This window comes from Schistocerca nitens, chromosome 9 (genome assembly GCF_023898315.1).
Source record: "Schistocerca nitens isolate TAMUIC-IGC-003100 chromosome 9, iqSchNite1.1, whole genome shotgun sequence".
NCBI classification, from domain to species: domain Eukaryota; kingdom Metazoa; phylum Arthropoda; class Insecta; order Orthoptera; family Acrididae; genus Schistocerca; species Schistocerca nitens.
Window position 1 is genome coordinate 324,192,442 of NC_064622.1, and position 13,853 is coordinate 324,206,294.

Below are 13,853 nucleotides of genomic sequence, written 5' to 3' on the forward strand. Positions count from 1 at the left end.
TATGGTGCATAATGCCACATTTAATTATGCACTATCAATGAAAGAAATGTTGGAAATTAAAATTATCATGTAAGATGAAGGAAAAGCAGGGGTGTATCTATTGAATGACAGTCGTATGAAACAATGCCAGTAATGTCCAAAGGATTTTTTTTGTCTATTCTGTATGTGATTGTTCAGGTGGAAAAATGGAGTTGCAAAGATCTGTAACAATCAATAGGAAATAATGATGACATTACACACGTCTTTTTGAATTTTTTCTGAAGCTTGCACTGGTTTTAATTAATCATAAATTTACAAGCTAATCAAAACAGTTAAATTTTAAAAATAGAAACGGACAATAAAATGGACACTTTAATTAAATGAGGAAAAATGTGCATCCATACACAACAATCTGTGATCAGCGCAACTGGCTCATTGTTACCTTTATAAAATGTTTATCTCCACAAATGGAATGAAAACTTTGGATTGTGTGTGAAACCTGGTGGTAAACTCATCAAAGTCTGGGAAAGAAAAATATTACATTTTTCATATGCCACACTTTTCTTCCATTCTGTGGGAAAAAATTCCTTCATATGGATTCCTGACCAGGTGTTAAAAATTGTAAATCATTATTAACAATGGAAGTTCCTGCACGGAGTAAGGGCCTTTACAACAGCACATGTGATGACGCTGATGTCAACACCTCCCATTACATGGCATCTCAGTAGTTCCATTGAATGCAGTTGCCTGTGCAGCAGCCTCAAACTCTCACCAGAAAAGGGGCCCCTTATACACACATTGGATTGCAGTGTTGTGCAATCACTTCTGTCATCACTGGAGAATCGCCTTTGCTGGCCAGTAAAACTAGGGCTGGCGAATCTCCCTCTCACGAACTTCTGTGATGTCATAGTCACATGACTTTAACTCTGTGTTGCGCGTGTGCAACCAAGCTGTGCAGAGTTACTGAGGCTGTTCAAGGTAACACTGTGACTGTCCCAGGCCAGCCCACAGAGCTACAACACCAAGAAGAACCACATCTCAATTTCTGGCAAGATCAATGTGTATTTTTTCACTTGAAACTAATCATTATTAAAAATGATAATAAACTGTTACATCTCCAATTAATCCAAATTCTTCTGTAGTACCAGGACCCTTAATCCAGCAAGAAACACACTCAGCTGCGCCACAGAGATGTGATTGCATACAACACCTTTCACATGTCAGAGTTCGCTAATAAGGACTTTGGGGAGTCTTCATATATGAGTGATGCTGAATTGGTGCTGTTTTCTTGTAATAGGAGGAGAGTGTTTCTTGCTGGATGAAGGGATAAGGCACTACAGAAGAATTTAGATTAATTGGAGACATAACACTATATTATCAATATTAATAAAGATTAGTTTTAAAGAAAAAAAAAAAAAACACACACACACACACACACATACATACGTTGATCTTGGCAATAGAAGAAAAGTGATTCTTCTTGATGCCGTAGCTCTCTGGGCTGCCCTGGGACAGTCATAGTGTGACCTTGAACAGTCTCAGTAGCTCTGCACAGCTCAACTGCACATGCACCACACAGAGCTTACGTGTGCACGAGAGAGGTTCACAGGCCTCTCCCACGAGAAATTCAGCAAATCGCCAGTTAATTTGAACTTCTGAATCATGTTCTTCAATCAAGTTGTGGAGAGAGGACCTCTCCATATTCCTTTAACACAATGATACTCATGAAGAGCAGCAACACTATCACTATTGTTTTGATGAAACAGGTTTATGAATAAAGCACCTTGTCAATGCCCATGTGGACTGCGACTGTAATACACACTGCTGTTTGCGTTTCAATCTTATGTCACTGTACCACTACCAGGGCCTAACAAGTCATAACAGTTACATTACAAAAAACACAAATAATCCTGCAGTGCAGTCTGGCATCATTTCTATTAAGTTAGATATCCACATGGTAAACAGTTTTCTGGCTCCAATGGCTCAAGTACTGAAAGCTTAATTATAACCACCATGTATAACAACAATGAAAGTTCTCGGATAGAATAATCGTTCATTATCAGTTGCATTTCAAACGTACATTGATAAAGTAGTACAGATACTGGTACAATGACTGTACTTCTGCTGAGAATTATTCCAATAGTGAATCAAGTTTACAGAACATTAGCAGAGATTATTATTATTATTATTATTATGGACAGGTTACCATACCTTCCAGCCAGGTAACATCCTTTTTAGTATTCCACTCACTGAAACGCTACTAGATTTCTCATCCCCCCCTTTTTTCCAAAAACTATATGTGTATGTGACGCTGCTCATAATACAGCAATATTAGACTGAATTAAATCAGGCAATACTGAAGGGATTAGAATAGGAAATGAGAAACTGAATGTAGCAGATAAGTTTTGCTACATAGATAGCAAAATAATACAGTTTCCTAAGTGAAACATTTATCACGAACAAAACTAAGTTTGAGGCACTGCATCAGTATTTTCTACTAAGGCAACAGTTTCAAAGAAAAAAAATTGTCACCAACTTTTTGGAAATCTTGTTTTATTTGTGTATACTCTTAACCAATTTGAAAAACACTTTATGAATAAAATATAAATCGTATCCTCTGCAAATGTTTAGTTACTTTCAATCAGTAATTCAGCACTCACTGTGCAAACCAACAGAAACCGTGACAAGTGAGTACTACAATGCCTATTGTGAGATTTTAGGACTGCACGCTAAGCAATTTTAAGAGAAGAGGCCAGGCAAAAAATCTCATTTCATAATTTGTTGTGAGTAATTTCCAGTTCATCTCAGCAATGTTTTGCAGAAATGGTTAACAGTGAAGAAAAAATAACCGAAGTGTGTTTCAACATGAAAGTTCCCTTGTCAGTTGTTCTACGAGGAGTATGTCACTGTGATACCTTCAGGTAGACCATAAACAATAACCCACACTAAAGTCTCCCAGTGCTATAATAAAAGTGTGCTACAGAGAGCATTAGTATAATCCAAACTACTCACTTTGGCAATCATATCACCATCATAATAATAACGGAGGGCACGAGAAAGTTTCTCGTAGTTCATTGTTGGCTTGTTCTTTCGCTCTCCCCACAGCTGGGCAACCATTTCTGGATTAGTAAGTTTAAATTCACCCTCTGTCCCTTCCCACTGGATCACTTCAACATGCTCCTTGTCAGTCAGAAGTTCCAGAAGGAATTGCCAGAGTTGTATCTGGCCATTATTGCCTACAAAAATATCAAACAACATTTTTAGGAATGCAAACACTTGTTACATTATGCTTAATTGCCAATGAGATTAAAAATACAATAAAATTTTCAGGCAACATATATCCCATTTTCGTAAAGTATCTTGAAACTTGTGAGGAAATTGATGGAAACCTACCTGTACGATTCCCACATCCTATGAGTGTTCCACTGGCTTCAACAACACTAAGTGGGAGACCGACAACACGTGGCAATTTTCCAAGTCTCTGCTGAATGCGAGTTGGTCTGCCTCGGGCAATAACTGGAGGTGGTGTGACAGAGGGCGATGAGGGATCTGACTGAGATTTCTGCATGACCACTGGGGGAAAAAAAATGTTTCTAGGCATTAACAACACATATTTATACTAAATTCCAATGCAACACTTCTCAAGTCTTTAATAACACAACAAAAATTTCTAGAATTCAGTCACCAACATCTTTCTTTTGCATTCGCCAACATCTTTCTTTTGCAATTGCTACAAATTTGCATTTGCAGGACAGAATAACCTTTATAGTTTTCTATGTGGGCCAGGCTTCTCTTGAGACTAAGGGGATAACTAAGCAGTCACTAACTGTGCCATCCCAGTCACTGCAAGAAGTTCGATAGACTGGAACACTAGACTGTGTTTGAAATGTTTAATTCAGGAGTTTGCCCAAAACAGTTTCATTTCGAGTGGTAAGATAGGCGACAACTAGCATAAATCAGTAAGTAATAGCTGGTCAGTTATTTTGTATTTATATAAGCTAATTCATTGTGGATGTTCTGTTTGAAGCTCTTCCTGAGAACAAGCATGGCAGTGATCGGAGAGTGGGATTTCAAGTTCAGCCAAAGTGAAGTCATCATCAAAACACACATGCCTGGCCACTGCCTGGTCTGAGGATATGAAGTGGAATACCATTATATACAGGAAGCAATAACACTGTAATCCAAAATTCAACCTATCTAATTCACATGAGACATACCACTTACACTGAATATATCATACAGAATTAATCAAATGCACTGAAACGAAAAGATATCAGTGTAAACTGTTCAGATATCTTTAACCTCAATGTAATGAATATGTAGCAACTCAAAACAAGATTCCTTGCTTATCTATGATGAGCAGTTGCCTCAACAGTTAGGCTATATGAGCACATCTTCATGCCTGATTGAAACTTTCATTCTTACTGATGTCCCCTCCTATTATTGCCAAACACCTAATTCATTTCATATTAATACCTTGCAGCAGATCCTGTTCCATGACTGCTGCTATTCCCACTTACGCCATGAGAGAACCTCTGCCAGTAGCTTTCAGAAATCACAGATGGAAGCATCAGTGGCAATGAAAGTTTGAGTCAGTCCTAGAGGCATGTTCAGACAGCCATGTTTGTTTTTACAGCTTGTAAACAGTGAATCAGTGACAGTTCAATATATAGTGTTTGCCAGTGATGAAGATGATGAAAAAATATAAGAGAAACACAATGTAAATACACACACACACACACACACACACACACACACACACACACACACACACACAATTAATTCCAGGCATAGCCATAACAATTTTCAAATCTTCAAATCGTAATTTTGGCTTCAATAAGTGTAGATAAATTACTGAAGAAAAATTACGATTTAAGGTGTAAGTGGTTGCAGATGACAAACTGTGAAACAAAACAGTCATGGTAGGAACATAATACACCAGGAAAACCACACGATCTGGTAAAAATGTGTGAATTCATAATTTGTGTGTTTTTTCAAATATCTGTAATTACGATTTAAAAACTAATATTTACATGTATACAAACAGTAAAGAAAATTCTTTATCTTTAACAGCCATAAAATAAAATCACACTGAAGATGCTGCAACTGCAGTGAAAGATGTTTGGGTTAAAAAAAATTGTGTTTTGCTAAAGGCAGACCCTATCCAAAAACATAAGTACTGATAATTCATGTTTACTGCTCGCAATATGTAGGAATTTTTGGTTTTATACCAGTCTGGCACAGGCCAGCCTTTCAACTGTGTCTACATATTCATGAGATCATTATATTTGTGTGGGAGATTATTTGTCTATCCATAAGAAAAGATACTATACAATTTGCAGGTCTTTGTACAACTTAAATATATATAAGAAAATTCCAGAGATATGTTAAAATTGTAATTTTAACTCTCTTACTGTTGAATTTCCATTTTGATACATTTTCAGGATATATTATTTATTGAACAAGATAATTTACTTACAAAATAATAAACTGAAAGATGAGATCTCTACTGATGAATCCATAAGGTGATCAGAAAAAAATCCTTTGGGATAAAATCCACATAATTTTATACAAACTGATGACGAAAATTACTAAATGTCTGAGACAAAAAAAAGTCTCCCATTTACATACTATCGGGAATGTATCAGAACTCGCCAATATAAAAAAAACTGTATGTCCAGATGGTAGGTTGGTAATCTGTTAACACTTCAATTCTGCAGGAAGGAATATACTCTTTGAAAGAATTGGTGAAACAATGTCATGGACATCTGCTATCTGAAATCTATTTTGAGTCTGCCCTCATTACATAGCTCTGTCAAAACTAGTCAGTTTTAAATGTGATTGTATTCTAAGGTGACTAATATTGTGTGTGGGGTTGAGTTGAAATATTCTCTTAAACTGCAGTAAGGGGGAAAACTTCAAACAGTCACATAATTCTGGGGGGGGGGGGGAGGGGGGGTTGAAGAAAAAGAAAAAAAAAATACATTTCTAATAACAGGTCTAGGCCTATCATCAGAAGGTAACAAGAATTTCGTGTACAAATTTCTACATTTTTTTCTATAGCATATTTGTGTTTTAGAAAACCTTTTATACTGTTAGCAAGGTCTATATGTTTAATTTACTTGAGGAAAATATGTTCATTATACAGGGTGTCCCAGGAAAAATGGTCACTATTAAGTATATGACAGGCACAATCATCTGATGCAAGAAACTTCATATGGACATATGCCACAGTCCACATGTTTCAGAGGGTAGAACACACTTCATGTACATTGTTATTTATTTTCTGCATTATTCAACACATTTTCAGGTTTACATAGTGTGATGATACAGGGCTTTTTACTGTATCAGTTATAATAGCAATGACATGTGGTAAGTATCCATCCGTGTTTGTTAATTTTAAGTATCATATAACAGAGAGAATGTTTATGCGAATTATTTTAATTTTTTGAAACCTACAGATGTGTGCATTTGTTTGTTTCTTATGTTTTGTGAGGTGTACTGCTGCTAGGCAGTATCCAAAGGGATTTCCAGGCTTGCACAAAATGGTGACGTCACCACATGTAGCCTTCACAGAGCCTGAAGAAGATGCTGGAAGCTTCCCTTAGATGCAATGGCATATGTTACTCAGGAAAGAAGATAAAAGTGTTTCTGGAATTCATTATTTTAGAAAATACAGAATCCAATTTATGTGCACTGATAAGTGTTTGAAGATCTGGATAAGAATGATCTTTTTTTCTGAATGGAAATTTAAACTATTACACTGTCATGGGAAAGTGGTGCAGAATCTCTTGACTCTGTGAAATCATGAAAATTTGTAATACACTGTCAAATCTTGAATATTTTCAAAGCTTAAGGACCTGATAGACATTATCAATGAAAAGTGATCAGTTTTATTATTCAGGAAGTAACTAAAGTGATTATAAATTGCATGAATAATCATTTGCTAGGCTTGAGAATTTTTCAATATGGCAGCCAGACATAGTTGCACTTGCTGGTCTTGGTGTTAACAGTAATCCTTGGTTAGCACAGTAAACAAAATGCACTGATAGAGAGAATCTTTGATTGAGCTCACATAATTACATTTGCAACATAATATCTGAAGCACGAATACCATTCATTGCAACAATTCAACTGCTAGATTGGAATGAACCTGTCTAAATAATAATATTACTAATCTTCAGGTATATGTGAGTTGTTAGGTGCGATCTCTGGAAAGAAGGCAGCGGAATTTAGTATTGCAAATGAGCTACGTAAGATACGGTCAACCAGAATATCCCATTAAGCCACTGATCCTTAATATCCCTATAAAGAGACTGCAAAGTGGCCCACACTGACATAATATCTCAGTGGTGTCTCATTTGACAGGACATCAATAATATCTCAATATGTACATCAGTTAGTTAACATTATAATATGTATTTTACAATATACCAACTGAAAAATATTAACACATTCACCTCTAAGCATTATCATACACATCACATTACATCTGTTGTACAGTTCAAACAAATGTTTGAATATCCCACCATCAACCTCAATGCATTTGTGCACCCTCAAGAAACATTTTTGTGTTGCTTGTCCGAATGTCCGTGCATGTTCACCTAATGAGGGCAGCAGAGCTGATTATGAGATCAAGCAGGTCATCTCACATATTTACCTTTCGTTTGAACACCTCAGACTTCATCCAACACCATAAACAAAAATGTAATGGTGTAACGTCTGGCAATCATGGTGGACAGTTAAAATTAATGTAAGTTGTGAACTCTTCTAGCTGTGACATACACCACTGTGCAGTGTCACCCATCAAATGGTTTATCACAAATCATATCTTATTGAAATTGGATTAAGAATCGGGTAAGATGTTCTTAAATGGCTTTAGAAATAAATCTGGGTGAAAACATGGGAAATATCTGATTTAATCATTTGCTCAGTGTTGTGGTAAAGTCATCACAGTTACTAGTTACTATCCATTCTTTATTAACAACAGGTCTTCTACCTCTCTTCTTCATTCTTTCTTCGTCTCCTCTAAGCTCAAAGTGTTATTTGATATCATTGCATTTGTGTCTGCACTAAACTATTGCTGCTGTGACCTGTTGGTGTTCCTGATAATACACATGTAGTTGCAGTACATGCAGATTTGTTGTCTACAAATTCTGTAGTTCTAGTACGTACTCCTTTACAACTTATGTCCTAACTTAATTCAAGTTTTTGTAATCTAGGTTCCAATTTGTTAATTATTACTGACAAAACATCAATATTTTGTTATTATAAGTATGTGACACTGTTTTAGTACCCATCAGTTTTTTTTCTCTAACATCTCAATTCTTTGCACTAATTTGTCATCTTGTGCCTTAATAACATGTACTCATTAAGTATCATCTTATTTGGTTTCCATTATCTCTAACTGCCTATCTATTTCAGAAACACGATGGAAACCCATGTTCAGTCTTGTTTCCAATGTATTTAATTTACTGTTCTGTTAGGTAGCAAATTCATTAAACTGTGTTTTTAAATTTGTATGTCTGGTGTCAATTTGCAGCAATCTGTTTTCACCTTGGGTGACATTGTCATCTATATGCATAACTATTTTATTTAAGTGAGCCAACTGTTGGAAAACTGTCTGAATTAACTCTTGTATGGTTAAGCTGTGGTCTGTGTATGCCATCATATTACTCCCAAACTAAAGAAAATTTATAACCATATACAGCAATAGCACAGCTGTAGTGAACTATTTCCAACATAAGTTGTCATAATAGTGGAATGGATGTATTTGTATTTGCTGTCATGAATTAGTTGTAACTTACTGTATGTAACAGCACTTGTCGTAACAATGGAACATATTAATGTCACAGAGACCTAATTGTAAACAACTATATTCACAGAAGTTGTCATAACAAAATACTTCAATTTAATCTTTGTATTCATGGGGTCACAACATTGCACTTTGAAAAGAAGAAAAAATATCTGAACCTACTGAGTTACGGCATTTTGTCCATGGACAGCTGCTTGCCATTTGGCATCATCTGCTACTCTCAGTACTGTGTGCTGCTTGGCAGGTGTTTGTTGGACTACAGCCTCATGGACAGATGCCAACCTTCTATGCTCTGAATGACATATAGCGCCGTTCGTCATGGGTACTTTGGTTTTCTGTATGTCAGTAGATATAGGTGAAATTCCTGATTGTCGCTGGATATCTCAGGGGAAATTGTCAATATAACCATTCATTACTCATAGTAGTTCGAATTCCGTCTTCACTTTTGATAAATGAATCCTGGTTGTATGACGTATTCTTGTAATTCCTCAGCTTAAAAGCATATATTATTCAAATTTATTGTATTTTTCTTTTTGTGTCTTTAGCTATACTACCACTTCTTGATGTTTCAGCGTCAATCAATCATTTCTCTTGGACACTGAATAGTTATGTCAGTACTGCCAAAAACTTCCTTGTTGACACTGAATCTGGTTATTCAGTTTTCAGATGGATGTAGCATTATTGCTTAATCCTGTTCCAGTTCATCTCACACAAGGGTCGCCACATGTGAGGGTTCAGTTAACTTACAAATTTCCTCATCTTTGGTCTTCAGGACCGAGAAGTCTGCCAATACTCAGCTCATTGATATTTCTTCTTATGTCTGTAGAAGAACTCTACTTCCACCAAAACTAGGACTCATCGACTCTGATTTCTAGGAAGTCTTTTATTGTACTTTTGATTACAAAACACGAACAGAGGTTACACACACACACACACACACACACACACACACACATATGCACGCACAGAGTGAGAGGGAGAGGGGGGGAGGGGAGAGAGAGAGAGAGAGAGAGAGAGAGAGAGAGAGAGAGAGAGAGAGAGAGAGAGAGAGAGAGGTGACGAAGCAAGCTGGATCTTTTTACTTCCCCTCCTGTTTGGCCACCTGCCTTCTTAGTTCGTTTTTTTTATTTTTTATTTTTAACTAATTACCATTAACATACATGAGTATAATCTGCATTTTCATAAAAGAGACAGGTTCGCCCTTAGTCTTAAAGAATATAGCACCAGATCTAATTTTGTGCTTAGTTTTATGTATGTAATTGATTTTCTAATTTATTTCGACTATTCCTAGTTAATATCTTTTGTTATAGGGTGTAATCGGTAATTGTTTCTTACTTAAATTCTATTGTTGACTTATAAACAAATATAAATTCTGTACTAATTATAAACATTTGGAAGACGAAACACTGGCATTCTTAAAGTATTTATTTGGCTCTACTTGAAAACAAGTTAGCAAAGCCAACCCTTAATTAAATCCAAAGTAATTGCTAGTTTTGTCAAAAGTATTGTCTAAGTAACTATATCTGTTAAGTCCATCATTTAAAGAAATAATTTGGTTTAACCCTCGTAGTAGAAAAAAAACTGTTAAAAAGACTGAATTTTTCTATATATTCAGTTAACTGAATGAAGAATGTTTACAACTGTAATTTCTGTAACATCAAACAATGTATAGTTTCAGTGACCATTATTGTGATGATATATAAAGGCCCGATTTTTGGTTCCAAGACAGTCAGTCCATGGCAGAGTTTCTGAAGAGAAACCTGTATTGGTTAGAACAACAATGCATCAACTTAACTGTGCAAACTTCCTGGCAGATTAAAACTGTGAGCCCGACCGAGACTCGAACTCGGGACCTTTGCCTTTCGCGGGCAAGTGCTCTACCAACTGAGCTACCGAAGCACGACTCACGCCCGGTACCCACAGCTTTACTTCTGCCAGTACCTCGTCTCCTACCTTCCAAACTTTACAGAAGCTCTCCTGCGAACCATGCAGAACTAGCACTCCTGAAAGAAAGGATATTGCGGAGACATGGCTTAGCCACAGCCTGGGGGATGTTTCCAGCATTCTGGAAACATCCCCCAGGCTGTGGCTAAGCCATGTCTCCGCAATATCCTTTCTTTCAGGAGTGCTAGTTCTGCATGGTTCGCAGGAGAGCTTCTGTAAAGTTTGGAAGGTAGGAGACGAGGTACTGGCAGAAGTAAAGCTGTGGGTACCGGGCGTGAGTCGTGCTTCGGTAGCTCAGTTGGTAGAGCACTTGCCCGCGAAAGGCAAAGGTGCCGAGTTCGAGTCTCGGTCGGGCTCACAGTTTTAATCTGCCAGGAAGTTTCATATCAGCGCACACTCCGCTGCAGAGTGAAAATCTCATTCTGTTAACTGTGAAAGACGTGTAACAAATAGGCCGTGTGTTGAAACAATGACGGTGTCTGTTCAATATGTAGTGTATTATTCTGCAAGAACTGTGTTGTTGGGTGTTTACTGCTCATAGATGTTCAACAGTAAACTATTGTAGCAGTATGCTGACGTATGCCTGCAAACTGTTAATGAGGCTTATCAAAATTTGCCAATAGTTAACTGGCCATATTAACTGTGTAATATTGGGGGGTTGTGACCAGTGAAAGTAAAGAAATATCAAATGCAACTGTTGGCTACATCATTTAAAGTAGTCAGTGTTGAACTTCCACCCCCCCCCCCTTTTTTTCAGCCAGTATAACAAGTATAACAACGCAGTACATCGACACCGAGGACCATCAACGAAGAAATAAAGCAAGCGAACGTCAAACACACACACACACACACACACACACACACACACACACACACACACACACAGAGAGAGAGAGAGAGAGAGAGAACAATTTTAATGTTCTTGTGTTGGCACGGAGCTCGCTCATGCAGAATACCCCAGACAAAAATAATAAATCACAAGAAACAAGAGTTGCTCCCTAATAAATCCTGCACAATCAACCATAACTGTAAATGAGAGAAATGCGAGAGCCACTTACCAACCATTTTTGTCTTTCGCAGAAGCTCAAGATGGGTCCAAAATATACCTCCTGGGTCGGAGGGCACTTTACGGTGGAACTCAGTGGGTGTGAGGGCCAGGAGCTGCTTTCCTGTAATGGCCCAGTCCATAAGCCGCAGACCTGCCAGGTTGAATGTACGCACTGCCCAAGTAAGCCAGTGTCGCACATGTGTCACTGACCATTCTGCTGGATCTGAGAGAGACATTCTACTTATCGTCCAGGAAAGAATTTCACTTTACATACATAATAAACAGGAAAAAAGTTATTTTGTCAGTAGGAAATTTAAGCTGTTCGCGTAATTTTGAATGGCCTAAATTGTATGGAGTTGCTTTTTTTTTTATTACTCTCTTGGGAAACCAAGAAGTACCAGGCAATTTTTGAAGCAGAGGAAGATGATATTCCACATGTCTGCATAACTAAAATAAATTACCACTACCATTTTCATCAACACAAACATCAGCTACAGAAGGCCTAGCAAAGAGGTAACATGAATTATCATGTTTCAGCATATAATGACTTACACTTGGATACTGTTTTGTATGTCAGGCTTCCTTCTCATACAACATTTCTACTTTACTTTTGTCTTCATTTATGTCGTCTCCTTCCACCTTCTTCAGAAATTGTTACGCAAAAGATAAAACATAGTACTTATTTTCAATCATCTCGCAGCAGCAAAAATAACATGTGTACAAATAAGTCAGCATAGGACTGAACAATAGAGGAAAGGTCACTAAAACTGAAGGGATACCCATTAGGTCCTAACAACAGTGTAGCGTAGATTACTGGAACAACAGAGCATGCCACAAGGCAGGAAAAAGGCACAGTTTGATCTAGTCTTTAAGATACTGAAGACCTATCTCAGTAACTTAAATTTGTTGTAGGATTACAGAATGTATTTTGTTTTCATGTGTGACGACTTTCTTGGAGACAGAACAGATGCGTAGAAATTAACATGGATTCCAAAAGCAACTGTTGTTGAAAATCAGCTTACACTGTCCATTCAAGAGCTCTAAATGGCTGTAGACATCAGCACCTGTATCAATGCAGTTTTACTTGTCTCCGAGAAATCCAGCAATATAATTCTGCACCATTGCATACTACACAAAATATTTGTTTACAGAATACCACACAAGTGTGCAATTAAACTGAGAATTCCCAAACACATGGAACTCACTGTGTCATTTCTAATGAGGAGATATCATAAGAAGCAAAAGTATTGTACCACAAGGATATTATAGCGTACCACAATGGACTCTACGGAGACTTATAAATGATCAGGACTTGGTAATGACTAACAGCCGAGTTTCAACGTAAATATAATGTAATTAAGATGAAATAAGAAGCTGTGAGGTTTGGCGATGACTTTGTGATCTGTCAGAGTCACCAAAGGACTAGGAATAGCACATGAACGGAATAGACAGCATCTTGAGAGGAGGATATAAGATAAATATCAACAAAAGTAAAACAAGGATAATGGAATCAGGTGATGCTGGGAGGATTGGAATACGAAATGACGTGCTTAAAATAATAGGCAAGTTTTGTTATTTGTGCAGCAAAATAAGGGATGATGGCTGAAGCAGAGTTGACATAAATGTAGACTGGCAATGGCAACAAAGCATTTCTACAGAAGAGAAATTTGCTAACATGAATATAGATTTAAGTGTTAGGATGTCTTTTCTGAGGATGTTTGTATACAGTGTAGCCATGTATGGAAGTGAAACATGGGCAATAAACCACTTAGACATGGAGAGGCTAGAAGCTTCTGAAATTTGGTGCTACAGAAGAATGCTGAAGACTGGATGGGTGCATCGGATAACTAATGAGGAGGTACTAAATAGAACTGGAGACAAAATAAATTTGTGGCACTACTTGACTAAAAGAAGGGATTGGTTGATAAGACAGATTCTGAGACATCAACAGATCACCAATTTGATTCAGGAGGATGTAGGTTGCGGAGTTATTCAGAGATCAAGAGCCCTGCACAGGATAGGACAGAATGGAGAGCTGCATCAAAGCAGTTTTTGGACTGAAGACCA

The 13,853-nt window shown here is 37.2% G+C and overlaps 1 protein-coding gene across 3 annotated transcripts in view; it reads right to left on the reverse strand.

The window, feature by feature from the left end:
• The window catches only part of LOC126203344 (DNA-binding protein Ets97D-like), a 56,715-nt gene that overhangs the window by 4,309 nt on the left and 38,553 nt on the right, over window positions 1-13,853 (reverse strand). For all 3 annotated transcript variants that reach the window (XM_049937632.1, XM_049937631.1, XM_049937633.1), the window contains 3 exons: window positions 11,797-12,009; window positions 3,373-3,552; window positions 2,992-3,215 (listed from right to left, as the gene is read on the reverse strand). In XM_049937632.1, coding sequence (XP_049793589.1) covers window positions 2,992-3,215; window positions 3,373-3,552; window positions 11,797-12,009 — 617 coding nt within the window. The remainder of the gene's footprint in view (window positions 1-2,991; window positions 3,216-3,372; window positions 3,553-11,796; window positions 12,010-13,853) is intronic.